This window comes from Lonchura striata, chromosome 13 (genome assembly GCF_050655825.1).
Source record: "Lonchura striata isolate lonStrDom1 chromosome 13, ASM5065582v1, whole genome shotgun sequence".
In the NCBI taxonomy this organism is placed as follows: Eukaryota; Metazoa; Chordata; class Aves; order Passeriformes; family Estrildidae; genus Lonchura; species Lonchura striata.
In genome coordinates, this window is record NC_140715.1 from 19,349,662 (window position 1) to 19,374,243 (window position 24,582).

Consider the following 24,582-nt stretch of genomic DNA (forward strand, 5'->3'; position numbering starts at 1 on the left):
CAGGCCTGGGGAAGCAGGGCAGGATCGCCCCAGGCTGGGCTTGTTCACAGAGGCAAAATGGAAATTATCGAAGTCATTCCACTGGGGAGTCCCTCTGCCTTCAGCTGCCTGGGGATCCACAAGGATTCAGGCTGGATCAGGTTGGATCAGCAGGAATTTCCCCATGGAAAGGATGCTCAGGCACTGGAATTGCCCAGGCAGGTTTGGATCCCATCCCTGGGGTGTCCCAGGAAGGGCTGGAGGTGGCACTGGGTGCTCTGGGCTGGGGACAAGGTGGGGATGTGGCACAGGTTGGACTCGATGGGCTGGGGTGGCTTTTTCAGAAGATTCTGGGATTCTGTGACTGCAGTGAATATTGGTGTAAACCCTGAGAACCCTGTGGCTAAAATCTGGGATGACAGTGCTAAGTTCTGGGGGTTAAAGAAAATCTCTCATGGCAACACTACTAATTAATATCCACTTTGGGTTTCCCTGCCCATTTGCAGAGAAAGACACTGATGAGTCAGGTTGGAGACTGTGCTCTGTTCTGACCTTGTCACTCCTGTGCCCCATTCCATTTTTTGAGTCTCTCAAAAAAAAAAACCTCTCTCTAAAAAGACCAATGCACCAAATGAAATTGTGCCAATGTTTCTTTGTAAACCTGGTGGATCCCTGGTAGGAAGCAGAGTGTGAAGAACCTCTTTGAGGTGCAGTTTATGGGAAAGGGGGGAAAATGCTTCATAGTTTTTGCATTTCACTCCTTGCACTTCTGTTTCCTGGCATTTCCTGGTGCACTTTTTGTGGGACTGCTTTTATTATATCAGTATTTGTCAGGGAGATATTACCTTTGCCTCAGCTGGGGCAGAGGGTGGGAGAGGGATGATCCATGTGCTTGCTCCCTCAGCTAACACCAATCCAACCCCAGGATTTGCAAAGCAGCTGGCTTTAATCTGGTCTTGTTGTGTAATTCCATTAGGCTTATTTTTATTAGAGCCCATAATGTAATTGAGGCCCCCCTCAGCCCTGAGGAGTGGCTGCAGGGAGAGACAGGGCCGGCAGGGCCCGGGGAAAAGCAAATTACTCGGCAGGAACACGAATGGAGCTCGGGCAATTTGATGTGATTAGGGAAACAATTAGAGAAAATCGCTGGAGGTGCGGTGGCCCTGAGGCTCATGAGGAGATGCTGCTGCTCTGGAGAGTCACCCCTGGGCACAGGCTCCTGTGCCCAGCCTGGCATGGCGAGCTGAGGGTGAAAAGCCACTCTCAGCCCCTCTCTTGGTGATGTTGGGTGGTTTTGCCCTGCCCTGGTGCAGCCAGGAGGGTTTGGCTGTTCCCAGATGGGTTTTGCAGAGCTGGGTTTGGCTGATGCACAGGGGCTGGACCTGCTGCACCAGGCTGAGCAGGGACATCATTCTCCTGCTCTGGGTCTGTGTTTTCCCGAGCTGAGGCAGCAGTTCAGAGCCCTGCCTTTAGTTCAGAGCAGCTCAGAGCCCTGCCTTCACTGCTCCTTCCCTATGGGAATCCAGGGCTTCCCTCTGGCAGGGGTCAGGAACCCCCTGGACAGAGACCCCAGAGACACTGGCTGTGATCTCTGCCCATGGAAAAGAGTTTTCAATCTTACAGGATGAATTATCAGCTCTGAGTGTTTGATATCAGTAATAATTAAGTGTGGCACGAGTGCAAAAGTAAAATTTTAGGATTCTAGATTAGGGGTCCAAAAGGGACAAGATGGAGGAAATTGGGTGTGCCTTGTCCTTTTTCTCCTTCTTCATGCCCTCCATGTCTCACTGTGGTGTTGGCATTTTTCTGTTGGTTCAGGCTGGGGACACACTGTCCAACGTAGGTGACAGATATTGGCACGTTCTTGTAAATGCAGCCCAGGGAGTTTCTGGTATTTAATGTTTGTCACATCCCACTGAGGGCAGAGCCCCACACGCTGCCCTGCAGGACAGAGCTGGGCAGGGCAGCAGAACATGTGAGAGAAAAACAGAATAAACAACCTGGAAACCAGCACAGACCAATTATGGCTTCTGCTTTGGCAGGGGGCTGACAGACAGAGACTTTCTACAATCTTGGAATCATCAATACCACAGATTCTGACACTTCTTAGGCCCTTTGTCCTCCCAAACAACCCCCCAAACCACCTCCTCCTCTCTTCTCTTTGTGCCTGCAGTGGCTGTGTCCCCATCTGAGCCCTGTCCACACTGCCTGAGGCTTCCACCTTTGTGCTTGGCAGCCCCCAAAAGCACTAAAATTCCACTTTATCCCTGCCAGCAGCTGATGTGCTCTCAGAGCACCCATGGAAAGCCCACAACGCCTTCCCCAGGTGCAGAAGGGTTAATCTGGCCTCATTAATCCCCTATTTTTGGTGTACCAGGGCTGTTTAACATCAGGAAAGTCGCAATTAAACAGCTCCTCAGAGGTCTTCCTGAGAGGAATGGAAGGATGCAGCTGAAGCTCTGGATCCAGCAAATGAGCTTTTCCATGGCCATCATCCCAGAAGTTGTTCTGAGGTGTCCTGGCTCTTCTGGGGCTCCTCAGCTCAACCAGAGGGTGTGGGCTGGGCCCTGGTGGTGAAATGATTGCTGAGGTGAGAGCCAGGCTGGTTCCACATGGACCACAAAAGCTTGGGGAGGATGTCTGGGGTGATCTGGCTCTTCTTTATGGCTGCTTTGACATCCCTGAAGCCAAAGCTGCCACCATAAAAGCCCCTCTCAGAGCTCTGTCTGACACAACTCAAGGTTGCAGCTGATTTTAGATGAGCCAAGGCAGTGGAATGTGTTTCTTCTCCATGGGCTCTCCATGGGATTGTAACAAAAACATGTTTTCCCTAACAGGAAAAACTGCCAAGCAGAATTTTTATCATTCAGCAGAGAAGAGAAAAAGGAAATAAAATAGAAACCCAAACCCAGACAACACTGTCCCCAGAAAAATAAGGGAAAGTTGCAGCAATGAATATAAATTAAGAATTAGAATATGTAGGTGTCTGATAAGGGAGGCTAAAGGAATCTGTGAAATAGTAATGAGCAGGGGGTTAAGGATGAAGGGAAAGCATCTTCCAAGAACATTAAGAACCACCAGAATGTGTTCAGTAACTTTGCTGGGTTCAAATGCTGGAGTTAAAACAGGAGAAGACAGAGTTCGATTGAACCCTCCAAGAAACAAAATCTGCTGAGCTATCACCAAACTCCAGGGGAGAGAAGGCACTGGCCAGGCAGTCAGGGGCAGAAATGGGAATTTGAGAGGGGAACAGGTCCTGTGGCAGAGGCGAGCACCCAAGAGCCCGTGCTGCTGTGGAAAATGAAGGGAATGAAGTTCCCTTTCCCTTCTCCTCTGGAAAATGAAGGGAATGAAGTTCCCTTTCCCTTCTCCTCTGGAAAATGAAGGGAATGAAGTTCCCTTTCCCTTCTCCTCTGGAAAATGAAGGGAATGAAGTTCCCTTTCCCTCCTGCTCTGGAAAGTGAAGGGAATGAAGTTCCCTTTCCCTCCTGCTCTGGAAAATGAAGAGAATGAAGTTCCCTTTCCCTCCTGCTCTGGAAAGTGAAGGGAATGAAGTTCCCTTTCCCTTCTGCTCTGGAAAATGAAGGGAATGAAGTTCCCTTTCCCTTCCACTGTGGAAAATGAAGGGAATGAAGTTCCCTTTCCCTTCTCCTCTGGAAAGTGAAGGGAATGAAATTCCCTTTCCCTTCTCCTCTGGAAAATGAAGAGAATGAAGTTCCCTTTCCCTTCTCCTCTGGAAGGTGAAGGGAATGAAGTTCCCTTTCCCTTCTCCTCTGGAAAATGAAGTTCCCTTTCCCTCCTCTTTGCCTTCATCCCCTCCCTGTTCTTGGCTCTGACTTCCAGGCCGTGCTGCACATGGACCCAGACCCAGGAGATTCACCTCTGCAGCTTCCAAAGTCTCTCAGTGGGAAGCAGAGAAATGGCCCAGGCTGCTCCGCACCACAGGGGCAGCGGGGAAGTGCAGAGCAAGCATCTCCTTGCTGCTCTGAGTTTAGGAGCCTCCTTGGTCAGCAGAAAACCATGGAGCTGATAAAAACTAATTGCAAAGATGCCTTTTACGAGTGGCCCGTTTTCCACGGGCTCGCCTTGGCTGAGTTGTTTTATTGATCAGATCCCTGCTATTGCAGCTCAGGGAGGAAAACAAGCAGCCCTTCTGCACTTGTGTTTGCTTTTAATAAAATACAGCAGGCAGAGCTTGCTCGGGGATGATTAAAACACAGCCAGGGAATAGGGAGTTGGAGGAAGAGGGAGTTTCCTTCTGCCCATTCAGCTCAGGACTTCCCTGCTCCATGGAATTGCCATTTACCATGTAAATGCTAAAAGGAAGGAGAAATCTGGGGTGTTCACCTGTGGGGGACAGGCTGGGGTGAGGTCAGGGCAATGTGAGCACAAATATCTGTAAGATGGGAGTGCCAGGGAAATTGTTAGCTCAGAGAAGGACAGCTTGGAGCAGAGGACGGCTTTCCAGCAGCCAGGAATTCCTGCTGCATGGAATTCTGGCACTGGGGAAGGGCTGTGAGCACACCCCACTGTTTGTTATTGGCCATAATGCTAACGGTGGCAGCAGATTAATTCTGGATTAACGTTTCTCCCCGGCTCATCCGTGTTTGTTTGCATCCCAAGGATTCCCTGCCCTCCCCTCCCTGACAGATGAGCTGAGAGGTCTTCTGGCTCTGCAGAATTCCTTTCTTTTCCACATCCCTCCTTCTAGCAAACGTCTGATCCCTCACTACTCTCTGGGTGCCCAGACATTTATTGTTCCAGCTTTTGTTTATTTAAAAACAAACACTCACACAAAAAAAAGAATCAGCAGTGAGAGCCCAGATCAAGGATCCAAAAATAGGTGATGCAGAGCTCCAATCTTGGCTCATGGAAACATTTTTAGGTGATTTAGCACTTAACAAAACCCAGCTAAAAGGAACACCAGCAGGAAAAGCAGCCTGGAGAGAGATGGCTGTGGGATGGCCTCTGCAGCAGGACCACCCCTCTGGAATTCACACCTGCCATGGAGCTGCTGGTGAGGAGTTTGCATCCCCCCAGGTGCAGCTATCCCATGGCAGGAATTGGGAATTTGCTCCTCCCAGCCTTGGGTGGGGCCAGCCTTGTCCCACCTGAGTGCCCACAGCTCCTGAGGGTCCAGGAAGGAGGAGCAGTGCAGAATTCCCACCTCCCTCCTGAGCCTTTCTCTGGGAGGCTGTGCTCATCCCTGGGTGTCTGCTGGCAAAGGATCTCCCCGAGGAAATCCATGGAGCTGGTGAGGATGGGCTGTGCCAAGGCAGGAGCCACTGCCTGCACGAGGGGAGGATGGAGAAAAGGCCAAGAGGACTGGGAAAAGCTGAGAGTTGGGATTGCTCAGCCTGGAGAAGAAGCTGGTCCCTGGGAGGGTGGGCAGCCCTGGCACAGGTTCCCAGAGCAGCCGGGGCTGCCCCTGGAGCCCTGGCAGTGCCCAAGGCCAGGCTGGACAGGGTTTGGAGCAACCTGGGACAGTGGAAGGTGTCCCTGCCATGGCAGGGGTGGCACTGGGTGGGCTTTAGGTCCCTTCCAACCCACCCCATGCTGTGATTCCATGATCAGGTAGGAAGGCACTGCATGGAAAAGGACATGGATGTCACACAGAGAGAACAGGGAATCACCAAACCCCTCAACCAATGCTGGGAAAGGGCAAACCCAGCAGCAGCGCCCATCCAGAGGGGTGGGATGGGGAAAGCATGGGAGGAACCCTCCCTCCCAGTGCTTTTTTCAGGTTTGCACTTTGGGAAAGGCATGGGAGGGGTCAGGGAGCTCTCAGGAATGAGCAGAGCTGGGGCAGGGGGCTCTGGGGCAGTGCCAGCACAGCCAGGGCTGTCCACGGGGCTGCAGTGCAGATGCAGCAGTGTCTGCAGCAAGAGGAATGAACCCAGCCTGCCGAGAGCTGGGAGAGAAGTCACAGCAATAAAATGCAGCAAGGAAGATTTAGGAGAGAGCCTCGAAAAATCCCTACGTGTGCTTCCCCTGGGAGGCTGCATAATGAGAATGTGGAACCTCCATCTCCAAATGTCATCCACAGCAGGTTAAAGTATAGCTGGGTCTGCTCAAACTGCTCCTCAGGGCCTCTTCCAGGCCTTTTCCTCCATCTGATTCCTCTCTCCATGGCCTCAGAATCTGCTTTACAGCCTGGAAAGAAATACAGAGCTGAAACAACTGCATGACAGATTTTCTTGGTAGCGAGTTGGTTTTTTAAGTGACAAATGGGAACTTCCTGTTGGAAAAGTCTGACTGCAGTGTAATGTGATTTTCTGTGAAAAGCCATGGTCCCAAAGAAAAGCTGTTGGCTGGATCTGCTGACTTGACGTCGCTCGGAGGTTTTATTGGATCTGCAAAGTTGGTGCTGACAAAAGATTTTGGTGCCGTTTTCTCTTCAGATGTTCTTCCTCCAGATCAAAAGCCTGATTAAATATAATAAAGCAAAGGTGCAGATAACAGGGCAGGAGATTGTGTCAGCTCAGGGTTTCCTGCTTCCCTGTTCACAGCCCCTTCTTGCTGGCTGCCCTGGCTGGCTTGGGAAGGTGTGATGTTAGCACAGGTTCTCCTTCCCCTTCCTGAGTGCACCCAGGGTGAATATCCAAATATCTCCAGCTTTCCCAGCACCTTCCCCTCCCTGTGAACCCAGAGCTGCCTGTCAGGTGCCAAGGCCAGGCTTGGCACAGGACAGGGTTAATCTGGAGTGCAGGACACAGGGAATGGCTTCAGCTGGCAGAGTGGGTTTAGATGGGATGCAGGGAGGAAATTCCTCCCTGGGAGGGTGGGCAGCCCTGGCACAGGTGCCCAGAGCAGCTGTGGCTGCCCCTGGGTCCCTGGCAGTGCCCAAGCCAGGCTGGATGGGTTTGGAGCAGCCTGAGACAGTGGGAGGTGTCCCTGCCATGGCAGGGGGTGGAATAGAAGAGTTTTGAGTTCCTTCCAACCCAAACCATCCCATGTTTCTGTGATTTCTGTGCTTTGGGCTGGTCCTTTTCATGCCAGGCCCCTCCTCTCCCTGTGCTCAGCTGGCTCCAGTCTCAGGGCAGTGGGAGCCACTGGGGGAACTGGGGCTGAGCTGCTCGTGGCAGGGAAAACCTGGTGCCACTCCTTCCTCCAAAACAAATGCCATGATAAATTACTTTGCACTCTCTATCTCAGGGAGAGACAGATTTATTTTTTGTGTTCACCCTCCCTCACTAAGTAGGGGTTTTGGTGAGAGCAAATCTCTATTTCTATCCTTAGCAGCACACGTGCAGAGTGAGGCTTTGGGTACTCACCAGGCACTGGCTGCTCATTGTGATGTCTCCACACTTCTCCCTCCTCCCTCACTCCCAAAGCAATTAACAGGAAATCCAGCTGCTGCCTGAATGGACACATTTCCAGCAATCTTCCTTAATTCTTTATTTACTGTACAATGAGCAGGGCAAAAACTGCAACGTCAGTTCCTCTTCGGAGGCCGGATCCGTTCCCTCCTCCCATCTCAGCCTCCCCCTGCCCTCTCCCCTGCCCCATCCCAATCTCTGAGGAGCTGTGATGAAAAGCAGGGTTGGGGGAACGTGGCATTGCTGCCCATGAATTCCTGGAGGGAACAGCTTCCAGGGAATTGGTGTGACCAAAGCTGAGCTGCTCAGTCAGCGCTCGGAGCCGTGTCCCTGCACTGATTTGTGCTAAGAGAGCTCAAACTTCACTTCTGCCTCTTCCAGAGCAGGGCCTGATGGCATTTCCTGCCAGGCAAAGAGAAAATTCAGTGTTTGCTGCTTTGAATGAAGAAGGGTTGTAGCTGGGTCTCGGGGTCAGCTTGTCGGGACCCCAGCAGTGTAAAATCCTCATTTCCCAGCCCGTGCAGCCAAAGGAGTCTGGAATGCACAGGATCGAGTTCTCAAGGCTGTTTATTTTTCTTTATCTGTAACATTCTTTCTCTGACCTGCTGAGGTCCATCCAGAAAGGAAGCCATGGCAATCTGCCTGTCCCTTCGGGTGGCATTTACATTTTATATCAAAAGTTAGGTACAGTCTGTTTACAAAACCATGCCAATAATTATCACTTATGTTGGACAGTGTGTCTCTCCCTTAAACCAACAGAAAAGTGTCACCAGCACAGCAAGACATGGAGGGCAAGGAGAAGGAGAAGAAGGCCAGGGCACACCCAAATCCCTCCATCTTGACCCCCTGAACTACATTCTAAAAAACCCCAAATTTCTACTTTTCTGCCCTCTATTAATTCAGCTACCACACTACTCAAACCCTTGTAATTCCTCATACAAAACTGGCAGCTTATTCCATGGGCTAAAACGAAGCCACGGGAGTTTTTGACTTCGTGACAAGGTCTCTGAGCACTGCTGGGGTCAGGGGATTTCAGGGTGAAACAAACTCAAAGCAGAAAAGTTCGTGGTGATAAATGTGTATGGGGGGGGATCTTAAAGGATAGGGGAGAGCAAGAACGAAAAATAGAAATTAAAAAAACTCCAAAATGATAAATTACCCATTGTGAGTGACTGTGAATGGCTTGGGAAGCTGCCAGATCATTCTGGGCACTGAGAACCCCCCTGATTTCTTTGCCAGCTCTGGGAAAACCATCCAGGTAAAAGAAATGGCTCTCAAACAGCTTTTGCTTGAGAGCAAAATCTGTTTTTATTTCAATAGCAGTGACATTCCTTTTGTCATATCCAGCCTCTTTTGTTCCCTTAAATGCTGCAGCTTTGGGTGGAAGGAGTCTGGCAGCCACACCTGGAACTTGTTTTCCAAAAATAACATTTACTTTTGGCTAATTTAATACTTTGCAACTTCTCAGGAAGAGTTTTTCATTTGCCTTCTGAGGGACTGTGTAAATATGAATAAAAGTCAGCTGTTTCACGAGCAGGGAAGAAAATAAATTATATATATATAAAAAAAAAGCTCTTTTGGCAAACACCCACATGGAAGTTTTTAAAAGCAGCATCAAACTGCATCTGTAGGCTGCTGCTACTCCTCCACCCCTGTGTGTCCCTGTACTCCAGAGAGGGAGTGCAAACAGGAATTCACCATTTTAAAGGCACTTTTTGGGGTTTTTATAAACATTTGCAGTGGTGCTGTGCTGTCCCCAGGTATCCCTGTGCTGCCAGGTGAGCCTGAAAACAAGGAGGGAATTGCAGAGGTGTGCTGGCCAAGGTGGCAGGTCCCTTCTGCAACTCCTTTATGGAAAACTTGCCAGGTTTTGCTTTTCTGTGCCACAATTTGGAGTCTCTGCAGTTGTTTGGGGCTGGGCACACTCAGGCCTATAATCAGGGTTTGGCACAAGTGCTGGGGAGGACAGAAAGGAGCTTCAGTAGGTGAAAATAAAGGAATTTTGGTGAAAAATGCCCCAAAGCACCTTGTATTTAGAGGATTTCCAACCTGCCTGGCCAGCAGGAGCTCTTGCCCTGCCTCAGACTCCTGCTCCAAGTGAACCCACAAAGGACAACCTTTTATATCGTATTTTTCACAGAAATTTCAGGTCTTTCTTCAGCTGCTTTACCTGGTTGTGACCAAACCTTTTTCTCATTTAAAACCACAGAATTTCAAAATAAAGACCTTCACGGATGCTGCCTGTGCCCTTTCCAGTCTCACTGACCATCCCATCCATAAATCCCTGCAGTCTGAGCATGCTGCAGCCTCCAAAGTAATTTAGCACAGGAGGAACCCAGCCTGAGTCCAGGTGAGCTCAAGAATAAGGAATATCTCACTCCTGAGAACTGTGGAGATGGCTGAATGCTGAGCTTTATATTGCAGATTTTTAGATGTAGATGAATTTTAGATTAAGAACTACGAATCACAAATTCTGACAACATTCAGATTCTTTTCTGTGTTAATCTGTGGGCCATTCATTGCAAATTTTTGGTCACTGATGCTGCAGCTGTTTTTGTTCAGTTCTAAGGAACGTAAAAGTCACAGACTGTTGATTCCTTTGTCCTGTTGAATTATCTTAGGGACTAAATCAGGTTTTTGTTGCTAATCCTTGCCACTGTAAATTCAGAACTAATTAATAAGTTATACCAAATATTCAGTTAAAAATCTGATGTTCCCATGGGATTTCTGGCCAGTTTGTTTGCTGGAATATTCGTGGTGTAAGTGGCAGAAAGTCCAAGATTCTTTGTGCATGGGAATAAAAAGTAGAAAATCCTTCTCACAAGCAACATGGGAACTGCAAAATGCTTTCAGGAAGATTTTCGGGAGTTTCTTTTTGGTAATTTCAGGAGGAAATGGAGTGGGGCAGTCAGTCGTGGGGGAGTGAGCTTCGAGGAGCGCTGGCCAAGCAGAGCCAGGGTTTGAAAGCTCCTGTCAGGAGGAGCTTCAGAGGGGCTGAGGAGGAGCTGGACTCTGCAGGAGAGAGCCTGGGCAGGCTGTGATCCTCAGGCTGAGCAGGCAGAGAGGCTGGGGAGAGCACGAGGGACCTGCCAGAGACATTTCTTCCCAAAGCAGATGTGGTGGGAGGAAACATCTGGTGTTTGATGGCGTTGGACACCCAAGCAGGGTGTTCAGAGCTCCAGGCACGGGGGATCCTCAGCACTTCCCTGCCCCACCTCAGTCTGTATTTCCAGCTCCCAAAAGCCAGCTGAGCTGGAGGATTTTCATGGAGGCCTGGATGTTTTTAGCTCAGCACTCTGTCCATCCCTCGTTGCTCAAGAATCCCAAATCCCCGAGGCTGGGAAAGCCCTCCCAGCCCATCCAGTCCCAGCTGTGCCTGATCCCCTCCTCATCCCCAGCCCAGAGCCCTTCCTCGGACACCTCCAGGGCTGGGGATCCAAACCTGCCCGTGTTTAATCTCCTTTTCCATGCGGAAATCCCTCCCCGTGCCCAGCTGTGATGATTTTACACCTGGTTAAGGTGCTCTGAGTGGGAAATGAGAGTGGGAATTATTTATTTGGGTGATAAAGCAGCAGCAGTGGGTTAATCAAATACTAATTAGCAACAAGCCAGGCTATAATTACAGAGCCTGGTGCAGTTGGGCACTTCTCCCTGAATGCCACCAGCGTCTGGGGTAAGTGGGGATTATTTGGGAAGCAAAGTGCCTTCAGAGCTGCCTGGGTGATGCCTCAGAGGCTGGGCTGGACCAGAGGCACCACGGGGATCTCTGTGCCTCATTTATCCCAGCAATTAAGGGAACACGGGGCTCTCAGGTGGCACTCGGTGCTCTCTGAGTTACTCAGATCTTGAACAAAAGCTCCAAACAGCTCTCCCGAGTAATTAAATCTCATCTGAAAGAGCTTGAAACCCCTGGGGGGATAAAGGAGTTCTTTTCTCTCCTGTTACAGGAGGAGGAAAGGAAATTCTGCTCCTCAAGCACAGGTTTGTCTTTCACACGGGTGGTTTTTTTTTCCTTTTTCGTGCTATTTTAAGAACCAAATCTCCACAATTCCATCGTCTGAACATCAGAAGTTTCTCCTCCTCGGAGAGGCAGTGGGATCCTGGCAGCTGAGGTGTGAGAGGAGAGCAAACACCTCAGTGAGGATGTGCTGAATCCTCCAGGGAGAGATTTGCTGTGTTTAGGGGATGGAGGGCTGGAATCAGGGACTGGAGGTGGCAGGAAAATGCTGGATAAATGCTCATCCCCCTGGATTCAGCACTCCATCCCCACACCCTGTGCCTGAGCTGGTTCTGGGCTGGAGAAGGATTGTTCAGTGTGCCTGAGCTGGTTCTGGGCTGGAAAAGGATTGTTCAGTGTGCTGAGCTGTGAGGAGAGCTGCTGACACTTTACATGGAGTTCAGAGTTATAAATGCAGTAAAAAGTCTGGAAAATAAGAAATCTCAAACTGAAGACATCACCTGCAGCAGGCTGGGAGGGACCAGCAGCACCAGCCCCATGGCAAAGCTGAGGGATTCCCAAATTTACCAGCATTCCTAGTCTGCATGGCCACTAAACAAACAATTTATTTGACACAGGAAGCACAGCTGGTACCTGGGAAGTTTTTAGGAGAGAAGAAGTAAGTTCTGAGGAAGTTGGATGACTTGTGAGCAAAGAGGGAGCACGGCAGCCCTGCACAGATCTGACTCGGGTGGTGAGACAGGACTCAACCCTCCCTCTTGCCCTCAGCTGTTAATTGACATCTCTAATTGTATTTTTGGTCTTCTGAGAGAGCCAGGCTCTCCCCTGTCCCTGGGCTGAGCTTTGAGTGCAGCTGAAGGCTTGGTTTGGATGGCAGGGCTGGGAGGGCTCACAGTGCCCCTGCCCCAGGCAATACCCCCAGGTTTTCCAGCTGCTCCCCTCCCTGCTCACATGAGCCTGGCAGAGGCAGGGAGCTGCTGCAGGTGGCCCTGCTTTGGAGCAAAGTCACCCTGGAGAAGTTTGCTGCCGTAAATATTTGATCCAGGAGGACACGAGTGCCTCGCCGTGCCCTTGCCTGGGGGGCAGCCCTTGGGCTGTGCTGCCTGGTGGGGCTATTTTGGTGCTCGAGGATGAAATTTCAGCTTTGCCATTGCCAGAGGAATGTGATGTGAGGCTGAGGGGGCTCCGAGGGCACGGCTGGGCTGTGAAGGGCAGGCTGGCACCAAGAAAAGGCTGTTTGCCCACGAGGTGTGGTTGCCACTCACCCCAGTGCCACCCGAGACTGGCATCCCTTGGGAACACCAGCCCCTAAACTCAGCCTGTGCTCTGGGTGGGCAAGCAGAGCCTTTCCTCAAAGACCTTTTGAAATATAAAGCCATTTCTTCTGTGCTCTCTATTTCAAGCTGGACTCCATTTGATTTTTCGGGATGTGTCACGTCTCTCTTTTAATTTCTCTGTTTAAGCAAAGTGCTCCATTTTTCCCTGCTGGAATGCTGCTGGATTCACACCAGCCCAGCAATCTGTCTCTGCTTATCAGCTTTGTCCTTCCTGGGGAGAGCAGGGACAGCAGTGGCAGGGAAAGCAAGAGGTGCCGTGGGAGGGGGCAGAAATTTCCCAGAAATGGGAAATAAAGCCATTTTATCTGGGAGAGAACAAAGTGAATCACTTTGATATCTCCTGCTCCTCAAGCGTTGTCACGGGCAGGATATTCTCTTACAACACTTGGAGGGTTTTGGACTTCTCTGCAGTGCTGAGCAAAAAATTGTCTTTGGATTGAGGTGACCCTCGCTGCAAAAATAGCAGTTTAATGTGGGCTGGGAAGGTCTGGTCCAGTTCACCTCTGCTAACAACTTCTTTTTATCTGCTAATGATGCAGCTATGAGGAAAATCACCACCCCAAAAGTGGAATGTGTAGGGAATCAAGCAACACTTCTCTTTTTATTCAGTCCCAGCTTCAATTTAGCAGCTGTTCTCTACAGAAAGTGAGGAGCCTCTTGAAATAATGGATTTAATTGCAGTAGCAGGCGTGATTTATGTTAGAGTGGTTCTGCTGGCCCCAATCAGGAATCCCACACTGGAGGGAGAAAAAATGACTCCCTGCACTTCCAAGAACTCCTCCCTGAGGTGTTGGATTTCCAGAGGAAAATGAATTTTTCCAGGGAAAAAGGATAGCAATTTCCAAGGGAAGGCTAAAGGGTTTCTAAACATCTTCTGTGTTACCCCCTAAAAAACGTGTCTGCCAGAAAGCTGCACTGAAATCAGCCATCCTCACTGCACACCACACTGTGCTCTAGAAAGCTGGCAAACATCACTAGAAAGAGGATTTTTTTATCTTACAGTTGCAAAGAGAAGAACAAAATCACTCAGTGATAAGTCCAGCTCTTCACTGAGAGCATGAGACATGCAGAAACTGAATTTAGTTTCATTTTAGTATTTTTAGTTTTTTATTATTTAGTTAGGTGGGGTTTTTAGTTGTTTTAGTATTTTTAGTTCAGTTTTATTTTATTTTTGCATCCCCCTCCCTGCTCTGTGGTGCAGCAGAGTGTGTCACAAACGGGTAATTTTGATCACTCAGAGTTATCTCCAATGGTATTGCAGAAGGGATTTTGGTGGGATGTGGTAAAAGTGTGAATTGAGAAAGTTCAACGGCAAGGCTCACTCTGTTCCTTACTACAGGGAGGAAAAATACAAAGGAAAAGAGAGTTAAAACCAATCTAGAATGATTTACAAATGATTTACACAGTGACCAGAGACCCAAAAGGGTCAGGGGGTCCCTCTCAGAGTGACCCCTTTGCTCTCCTGATGGAGTTTAGGTGCAGCTGGGTCCAGTCTTCTTAGCTTTCAGGAACACAAATAATCACAGAATATCATTATCTGCAGGTGCTTTTATTGAGAGCTCTGGGAATCAGGGGTACAGACCCAAATCTGACTCCGGCACGGCTTTAGAGCTGAACGTATTTTATATTCTATCATTACATAATTCACATATTAATTATTAAAGTTATATTGTTCTATTGTATACATTGACATGAGTTTCTCGTGATCTTTCTTAGGTTACTGACCACAATTTCTCATGATTAGTCTTATGATTAAACAGTAATTTTATTTAATTACTAAACAATCATCAAATCTAACAATTATATCAATTATCATGTACCAGCTACACAGTGCAGCTCTAGCAAGTACGAGTTCTCCATGTGCTTAGGGTGTTTATTTTTCCAGGGCCTACTAAGCTCATTTTTCCTTTTAACCCTTAATCCCCATGATTTTAAAACCCTTTTACTATCAGTCTGAGTCTCCTGTGCACAGGTTTGTGTCTGATGGAGCTGGCTCCGTGGATTGAATCCGAATTAATTCAGGAACTGAGGGTCCCTGATCAGCACAGGGTCTCAGCCTTGGCCAAGGGAGAATCTCTTGGTCTCAGGTGAGGAATTTTGTTGTATTTAAGGAAAAAAGGCATTTGGCTGGAAGCCAAATTGCTGACAGAAGGAAAGGCGTGTGTGAGGCTCCTTACTTGCTTTGTTCCTTGGTAAATGAGTGTTGGAGAAGCTGCCAGTTGCTGTCCATGGCTGAATTGTGGCATCGGTGTTCCGTGCTCCGGAATGTTCTCCGTGTCACTTCTCCTCTGGGAGGGTTCCCTGGAGGAATTCCTGCCCCTGGAGCCCGTCCCTGCCCAGTGCTGCTCTGGATCAGGGCTCAAACCCATCCCTGGCGGGGCAGGAGGGGCACTGTGGGTCCGTGGGGATGGAAATGGGTTTTGCAGAAATCTCAGCCCACTGTGGGGATGGAAATGGGTTTTTCAGCCCACTGTGGGTCCGTGGGGATGGAAATGGGGTTTTTCAGCCCACTGTGGGTCCGTGGGGATGGAAATGGGGTTTTTCAGCCCACTGTGGGTCCGTGGGGATGGAAATGGGGTTTTCAGCCCACTGTGGGTCCATGGGGATGGAAATGGGTTTTACAGATTGCCCAGCCCACTGTGGGGATGGAAATGGGTTTTTCAGCCCACTGTGGGTCCATGGGGATGGAAATGGGTTTTTCAGCCCACTGTGGGTCCGTGGGGATGGAATGGGTTTTGCAGAGCCCTCAGCCCACCTGGGACATGTTTCCTTTGGGGTGGCACGAGCGGAGGAGCAGCTCCAGAGCCCAGAGCTGCAGGAAATGGGGGTGGGAGCTCTGCACAGTGACTCAACTCCTGCTGTCACCAGCTCGGCAGTGCCAGGGAGCGGAGCCTGATGGGCCGAGTGGGATGGAGATAAAGGGGCAGGAGAACGTCGGTGTGTCAGTGAGCTGCTGCTGGCGTGCTGGCAGGGACGGTGGTGTGGCCATTGCTGCCATCTGGGGGGACACTTCCCTCTCCCCTGGGCACAGCAGCTCACTCTGTGGGGCTTCGTGGTCACCTGTTGGCCACCAGCCAGCCCCAGTGGCTGTGACAGGTGAAATCTTTGTTAATGCCTTAAATCCAGGGACAGATCCATCCATTTATCCATGGATGGGGTTTATCCTTTTATCCATTCACAGGAGATGAGGAGGGGAAGGGGCAGAGGCAGGCCAGGGGCTCAGTGCTGTGCCAGGTGAGCTGGAGCACCCCTGAGTTCCCCAGTGCCACCAGTGCAGCCTTTCCACGCTGGCTCCTGAATTGCCTTTGTTTTTAGGGAGGTTTTGTATGTGAATATTTTTTTTTTTCAGTTTCAAAAATTTTTCGTTTGGGGTTTTTATTTCACTCTTATCTAGAAAGTTTTGGTTATTGTAGAAGTCTCCACTGGTACAGATATTGTGTAACATCAGTACACACAAAAATTACAATTTTTTCCTGGAAGAACAAAGGAAGAAAGATGCCCCCCTAACTGGAATTTTGACATACAAAATAATTGATAAGTTTTACAACCATTTTGCAGGAGAAATTAGAATTAGTTCTATGCTGATATCTCACAGGGTGAAACCATACCAGGTGTTTTGTCCCATGGAAGAACTCCGGAGCAGGAGCACGGGAGAGTGGATTTTTGGGTTTTTCCTCCAAATTCAGGTTGGAGGTCAGGTCTTAGGGATGCAGAGGTGAATCTCGAGACCTCTCACCTTTTTCTTTGCAAAACACAGCAGCAGTTTTTGAATCAGCAAATTGCAGAGTGCCCAAAGAATCAAAGAATCACCAGCTGAAGGTTTAAGCTGCAAAAAGCGACCCACCAAACTCTGTCTTTTTTTTTTTTTTTTTTTTTGATAAAAATATCCTTTTGACTCCAGCAAATTTCCCTTGCAAGATGATGTCTAATACATACATCCTGAATTACTCCTCGTGGCAAACCCTGAGCCAGGTCTGGGGAGTGGGGGGCTCATTTGCATTGCAAGCCTGCCATCGGTGTCTGGGAAGGCTGAGGCACTTTTATTCCAGTTTTCCTTTGAAGCCAAGGAGCCACAGAGGCATTATTTGCATCTGGGCTGGCATGAACAGCGCCGGGGTGGTGCCTTTATCCCTGCCTCCCTCGAGACAGCACAAGGGGTAATCAACAGCCTCAAGTGCTCCGAAACTGAGCCTATTTTTTCCACTGGATTAGCAGCAGCAAATGCACAAGCACATTATTAAGATGGTGCATTCATTTCTTTGGAGTCAGGATGGAATTTTGATAGAGTTAAAAACCCCATTAATATTTACATCACTTAGTGGTGCTGGAAGTAAGTACATTTATTTTAACTCAAGCTGCAAAGCATTTAGCTCTTTGTAATTACAGCACTGCTATTAAGTATTCATAAGGCTGCACAATAGAGTGTCACAGGAAACCTGGTTTAATTTAGTGGTAAGTCAATGTTTTAGGTTTGTGTAAAAACAGAAACTAATTTACCAAGCCTTCTTGCTTGTGTTTTCCCACCTGGGCTTTGCAAACTTTCTTCAGCTTGGCTCTATTCAAGCTACTTTTGGTACCTTTGGAAGTTGGGAAGTTGCTGGGGAAGTCTTGCAGGTGTGCAGGTATTTTGGAAGGGGCACAGCCAGGCTGGGGGAAGCTGCCTGATGGAAAAAGAGCTGGAAGTGCTGGTCCAAAGCAGCTGAACATGAGCTGCTGGGTGCCCAGGTGGCCAAAACACCAAGAACATCAAGAACATGGGCTGGATCCTCCAGTGGGGGAAATCTGCATTTATGGGAGGTGCTGGAACTAATCCCTGTGTTTCTGTCTCTGCTGCAGGATGAGGTCTCTCCTATGGACATTGAACTCCCAGCTGCCTGTGCCTGTTGCCTGTGATGGAAGAGCTTGATGTGAATGTGAGGTAGGAGGAAGGACTCGAGCTGTGGTGGGCAGTGAGCCCCAAAGTGTCCCCAAGGCTGCAGGGGAGCATTTCCTCTCTGCCTGCAGATAAAACTCTCTGCTCATGCAGCAGGGCCTGGCTTGGGGTTTCCTGGAGCTTCTCTGAGGCTGTGACATCACCCTGGTATTTGGAGAGGTGTCAAATGTGACCCAGACAAGTCAAGGATTTCTTTTCAGTAGAAAATGTTATGAATTTTGAAAAGGTTGCAATGTGATGTTGGAGAGACATTCCTGGAAATTTTTGACAGTTCAGTTTGGAACTTGCATTCATCACAGCTCGAGGGAGGTGGCAGACCTCATTTTCTCTAATTCCAGAGTAGAAAAATAAATGACCCACGAGTATTCCCTATTTATATTTTATTGGATTTTTTTAATTTCATGTGACTCGGCGATTGTTATTGGGTACATTTATTACAGGCACTAGGTTAACGAGATCCTGTCAAGTGGTTTGAAATTAAAACCTCAATTTGCTTACAGCAATCCAGAGAGAGGCCAAACTCTGCCTGGCTTGGGCTCTTACCAGTGTAAGTCACAATTGTGCCGTGCCTTTGGGATGATGAAAACCTTCCCAGGTTTGGGTAAGGCTCCCCTCATCTCCCTGCTCAGCATTCCCAGCTGCCAGGAATGAGGCAGAGCTTCTGACAGCCCCTCCTTATGTCATGGGAGCTAAATCTCACTCTCTTATTACATTTTTGGAGCACCGGTGACTCTTACCTACCCCAGTTCTGCATGGCATTTTTGCCTTGCATTTTTCTGCCTTTTTTCCCATGCCCTTTTCCCTTTGTCCCTTCTCCTCACTTCCCCCTCCACCATTTTTTCCCACCCCCTTTTTCCCGACTTTTTTTTTCTGCCTTTTCCCCCGTTCCCTTTTTCCTACACCTTTTTTCCCCACATTTTTCCTCGACCTGATTTTTCCCACCTTTTTCCCCACTTTTTTTTTTTTTTAGCCTGCCTTTTTCCTGCCTTTTCCCCATCCTTTCCCCTGCTGCCTTTTTCCCTGCCTTTTTTCCCCACCCCTCACCCTTTCCCCCTCACCTTTCTTCCCTCTCCTTTCGTCTTTACCGACTGCAACAATTTAGGAAATGACACTTAATTGAGCTTTGAGTGATCAGGTGTCAAAGCTGACACCTGATTTTCCTGGGCTGGCTGAAATTTCCCTTGGAAAATCTCCTTAATGCTGATAAGGGAAAATGTGTGCTTAATGTCTTTACAAACAATTCCGGGGGTGTTAATAAATGGCTTTAAAGGGGCTCCTAATGTCTCCACAACTCCAAGGGCAAGGTTGTTACTGACCCCAGACAGGTTTGACTCCTGAACTATAGGGTCAGAGATAAAAGGGGCAGCACAAATCCTATTGCAGAAGCAGTGGGGAAAGGAGGAGAGTTACATGCAGCCGGGATTTTGGGATAGAAGGAATTTTGAGATTCCTCCTTTTATTCTAATCAAGTTGCAGGACTCCTGTGTCTCCTTTAGGGATGCTGGCTTTTCCCACACATGGGAAATATTGATCCCACAGTTGTGTTCCAGGCAGATTTTGGGATATTGTCCTGAGTGCTTCACACGAGAGAGGATTCTTGCTTCCTCAGGTTCTTACAGTGTGGATAAACAGGTGAAAAAAAAAAAAAAATCACCAGCACCTCCAGTGCAGGTTAAGAGCTTTTACAAAACCCTTTTCATTCAAGCTGCTGGTGAAGTCAGGCTCCCTTTGCTAAGTCAACTTTGGAAAAACAAGGTACTATTTCGGTTTGCCACAGCAGTAATTGCTTTTTATTTTTAAGCTGAGCCCCCAAACCCGCTGAATTTTAGACTGATGTTAATTGCTTCCAAACTTGGCTTTATCAGCTTTAGTTTTCTCACTTTGTTGCTGAAGGTGTTTTTGTGGCTTGAAAAGTGCAGAGCCCTCCAGCAGTTCTGTGTGCAGCTCATTAATCTTATCTAGACTTGGAGGAATGAGCAGCAAGGTGAGGGAACAAGGGATCAGCTCGGTGGGACTGGTTGTGTTCGTTCTGGAGCAGAGGCAAAATGCCATTTTTTAACCCAAAGGCCTGGTACAGAGGCACGGGGAGCACTGGTCCATCCGTGCCCTCGGGAGGGAATTGTGTGTTTGAGTCCCAAATCCTGAGATTGCTGTGCTGGCTCCTTTTCCCCGTGGGTCACAAGAACTGGAGCTGTTGATGGGATGGGTTTGGGTGCTGTGCACAGGCAGGAGGAGGCAGGGAAGCTCCTCAGTCTCCTCTCCCCATCCAAACCTGGGAGAAACAGGAGCAAGAGTCATGGAGGGAGAGACAGGGACCCAAAGACCCATCCCTGGAGCTCCAGGATGTCCTGGAGGAGCTGGACTGTGCCTCTTCCCCCCTGCTCAGGACACTGCCAGCCACTCCTGAGGGGCACAAGAGCTGGGCCGAGTGGTTGCAATCAAATAGGCACCAAAATGATCCAAAATGTAGGAAATGGAAGGAGTTGAGGGAAGTGTTTGTGTGCTCTGAGTGCCCTGGCAGTGGGGATTCATGGAAAGCAAACAGCTGAGGTTGCAATAGAAGTGTTTATTCTTGTGTACACAAGCTCTTTTCAAAACCTCTCCAGCTTCTACACTTGGAGTCATTAAATCATTGTTTATCTCAAGTCCTTTGATCGCACTTGTGCTTAGGTGAGAAATAGCAGGCTATAAAATGTCATTTAACAGGCTGCAATCAGCCTGGAGCTTTCTTCCTCCTTCCCTTTCCAAGGGAATTTCAACTCTAATCCTTCTGTGCTATCAGCAGCATCCAGCCAGAAAGGGATTTGCTCTTGCATTTCTGCAGAGATAAATGAACTGATTGAGAAGATTTTCTGCCAAACCCTGTCTTCTCCACCTGGTCCCCCGGGCTGGGGAAGGGGCTGGAGCCCCAGGAGGGGCTGAAGGAGCTGGGAAGGGGCTCAGCCTGGAGCAAAGGAGGCTCAGGGGGGACCTTGTGGCTCTGCACAGCTCCTGACAGGAGGGGACAGCCAGGGGGACATCCAGGACAAGAGGGAAAAGCCTCAGGCTGGGCTCAGGGTGGGCAGCAGCAGGAATTTCCCCATGGAAAAGGTGCTCAGGCACTGGAACTGCCCAGGGAGGTTTGGATCCCCATCCCTGGGGTGTCCCAGGAAGGGCTGGAGGTGGCACTGGGTGCTCCGGGCTGGGCACAGGTGGAACTCGGTGAATCTGGAGGGCTTTTCCCACCTCAGTGATTCCATGAAATCCTATAAGCAGCCAGTTAAAAGAGGCTGTGGGGTTTGGCAGGTTTATCCTGTTTATCCTCTCTGTGCCTGGAGGTGCTGAGGTGCTTGGGCACAGCAGGGACACCCTGGGAGCACTCAGACACCTGGGGCACTCCTGAACCTGCAGCACCAGGGCAGAGCAGGAGGCCTCAGGGGAGCAAGGAATGATTAAAAAGTTCATTTTTACATTTTGTGCCACCAGCCAAGAATTTCCAGTAGCCAAAAAAAATAACACTGGGGGAAAAGTTCTTTTTTCCTAAACACTCCCTCCAGCCCAGGCACTGCTCCATGGGGGAGTCATCAGCCTGGGTATTTTTCATATTGTTCAACTCTTTTCTCAGTTTCTAGGGAAACACTTTAAAGCACTATATTTATGGGAACATCTTTCCAAACACCTCCGCCAACACTTAATTAATGGAGTTTTTAAGCCTGGCTCCAGCTTCTGCAAATGAATCGTGTGCTCTCTGATGGCAGCTGTGCAGCAGGGGAGACACACAGGCTCTGGAAATAAAGTTGGAGAGTGCAGAGGGGCAGCTCCTGTTTGTGTTTGTGCTCAGCCCCTCGGGCAGGTCAGGCCTCTGTGAGGCTTCATCTGCTTTGATGAGAGCAATCTGTGCACGTGAAAATGCCCTGGACCAAAAGCTGGGCCACAAAAACAAACTTTTTCATGTCTTGCATCACATTGTCAGTGTCTGTGCAGAGGGGCAGCGAGTGGAGATCTGGAAATGCTGTGGAAGGATGTGAAAACCATCCTAAAAACTGGGGTATCCTGAGGCAGACCAGGCTCCAGGGCTGGAAATGGGCTGGATTTTATTGCCAGCTTTTGTCCAGGGGAGCTGCAGTGCCAGGGGCTTTCCACAGCACCTTCCTTGATTTCCAGGGCTGCCCTTCAGCACTGGGCTGGCAAAATTCCATTTGTCCCCATGTTTGCATGGCTCTCTTCCCCAGGAGTGGCTGTTCCCAGGGATCAGGGACTTCTGCAGATCAGCACCTTCCTGCTGGAAGCTCCTGCCCTGCTTAGCCCCAATTAAACACAATTAACAAACACCCCCAGAGCTTTCCAGGCTGGGGAAATGTGCTGGTCTGACTCCTGGGTGGCATCTGGGCTCCATCTGAGCTGAGAGCCTGCACTTCCCATCCTCAAAGCACCCTGACCTCCTCTCTTGTTTATCTGGAGTGAGAAATGTGGTGAGGGCTTTGTGGAGAGTATTCAGAATATGCACTTAGCTGGGGATGTGCAGGAGGTTTAATAAAACAAAAGCAGGGAATTTAATTAAGTGTTCTGCTCTTGAGTCAAGGACGTTCCATGTCCTTGCTTAGAGAGGGCACCTGCCTGGAGCCTCCACACCAGTGAGGGCCATAAAAATCAGCTGGTGAACATCAGGGCCGGGAAGGTTTCTGGCTGGAATTATCTTCATCAAGCTTTGTTTTTTATAGTAAAGCTCAAAATGGGCTGGGAACTGTTTTTGTGTAGCTTGGAGTCACACAGGGGGTCGGGGCAGGGGGTTCTCAAATAAAATGTGTTTTAGAAATCAGTGTTTTATCCTCTCTGTGCCAAGTTTTCCATTAGCAGAGGTATCTGCAAAGAACTTTTTTGTTCCTCTGGAGGTTTGAAACTGGGAAACTCTCCAGGAAATATCAGAAATTAGACAGCCAATAGCTGTATTTGTCTTTTGCTGTCCAAGGTGTAAACAGGCAGTGGGAAAAGGGCACAGCCTGGATATTTGAATACCCAGCCTCGTGCCAGGACCCTTCCAAGGGTCTTGACTAAAGGCCTCTCATTTAACAATATTTTCCTGGCTTCAAATATTTTTGGAAAAAGCAGAGCAGGACCTTCATGGTTTCTGATTTGAACATCTTGCAAGTCCTGGGCTTTGGGCAAAGATGGGAACAAAGGTTTGGGAAAGAGAAGTCAGAATGAGAATGCTGAGAATGACTGAGAACTGCCAGAGGGGGTTTTGATCAAGTGGTAACAAATCTCTGGGTATAGGGCAGGGCTTATTTTGGGGGAATTTTTACAAGCATTAAATGCTCTGAGCCCAGGAGCAGCAGCACAACTCCTGAAGAGCTGTGGGCTCTGTGCACCCCAGTTCTGCACCTGGTCATTGCAGGAGGCAACAATTCTCAATTCTGTGAGAAGTCTGGGCACTCAGAGTACATTTGGTATGAGCCTAAACCTTTATTTTCCCACTCTGTGCCATGGATCTGACCCAGTCCCTCCCTATTTCTGAACTCTGAGGTACAGCTCGAGTCGTGCATGTGTGCAATGGTGATTTAACTCTGTGAGTTTAATTTTCTGTGCAGAATAATGACAAACATTCTTGTGGAGGAGCACACCCTGGGCTGTGCCTTCAGCACTTGGAGGATATGGAAGGGAAATGAGTGACAATTAGTGAGGATGTTGGAAATGAGGTGCTCATTCCATCAGCTCTCCCGAGCTCTGTGCTGGTTGTTGAACATTCAGCCTCGTGGGTGACAGCAGAGAGGCAAGAGCCACCCAGAGAACAGGGGACAATCACATTATGATTATGGAATATTCACCAAAAGTCAGGACTGCTGTTCTGCTTCTTTCATCCTCCTCTGTTCCTCACTATATTGCTGTGGGTTTTGGTAGAGGCCGTGGGCTCACTTTGAGGAGCAATTTTAATTAGGAATTGATCAAGGCATTTCTGATTAAATGTGATTGATCTTTGGTTTTATTCAGCATTTACAAAGAGAAATGATTGTTACAACATCTCTGCTGTGCCGTGTAGTGTGTCTAAATCCCTGCCTAAGTCAGAGATTTGGGGCTTTTTTCATTGTTGTGGAGTGTTTGGCAACTCCATTAACACACTGTGGCTCTGCACAGCATCCCAGCTGTGCCAGCCCTTCCTCCCAGCAGAGCTGCTCCATCCCTCTGAGCATCCTGCTGCCTCCCCTGGGCTCTCTGCACCTCCTCCCTGTGCTCACATCCCAGAGCCTGGTGCTGCTGGGAGAACACAACGGGGGTGCTCAGCACGTGAAGGGGACACCTGGATTAAAGATTCACAACTTGCAAACGTGTGATCAGGAAAAAAGGCTAAGCCAAGGTGCTGCAGAGCCCAGGTGGGTGTGCCAGAGTGGGTTTGGTGGCACAGGGGGTCTCCTCTGGAAGCTGTTAGAGGATGCCAAACAAAGTATTTGCAGCAGCTGCCTTTGCTCCGTGTAAATACTGTGATCTTAATCTCATGCTGATTTCATGAGTTAATTTTAGCTTATATTCTAGGTGACAGTCGATGGGTTTTGGGGATTGTACTCGCACACCTCAGCCCTGCAGTGATATCTGCTCATGTGTGGGAGTAAATGATGTAACTGTGGAGCTGCTCCCAGCCAGGGCTCTGTGCTGCCCTGCAGGAGAGGCACCCAGAGGTGTCTGCTGGGCACCTCAGCCCTGCAAGGAGAGCCCCAGGGCTCGGGCAGAGCCCAGAGCTGCCCTGCCTTTAATTCCTCCTCATTCCCCAGGTGCAAACTCCTGCCTGTTGGCTCAGACCAGGATAAAGCATCTCAGTGTCCTGGATGGGTGCTCAGCCCCAGATCCAATTTCCACTGAGCAAAGGCAGAAGTTCTGCTGCTGCCAGCAGAGCAGAGTGCAGGGAGCAGGGCTCAGGGATTGATGGGCACTGGGGGAGCAGAGCTCAGGGATGGCTGGGCTGGGGGAGCAGAGCTCAGGGATTGATGGGCACTGGGGGAGCAGAGCTCGGGGATGGCTGCACGGGGCACTGGGAGCCCCTCGTGCCCTCTGTGAGAGCCTCACCTCCAGTTCTGGGGACAGGTT

General features: G+C 49.3%; 1 protein-coding gene across 6 annotated transcripts in view; it reads left to right on the forward strand.

Moving 5' to 3' along the window:
• HTR4 (5-hydroxytryptamine receptor 4) overlaps positions 1–24,582 on the forward strand; it is a 74,982-nt gene that overhangs the window by 6,846 nt on the left and 43,554 nt on the right. For 4 of the 6 annotated variants that reach the window (XR_014958352.1, XR_002466981.4, XM_085591604.1 and 1 more), the window contains exon 2: positions 17,430–17,511. Coding sequence is in view for 4 of the 6 variants with exons in the window: in XM_085591604.1 (XP_085447730.1) it covers positions 17,486–17,511 (26 nt within the window). In the remaining 2 variants the exon portion in view is untranslated. Of the gene's footprint in view, positions 1–6,910; positions 9,649–17,429; positions 17,512–24,582 lie in introns of those variants that run through there. The other 2 variants (XM_085591603.1, XM_085591602.1) reach the window with 2 other exon arrangements.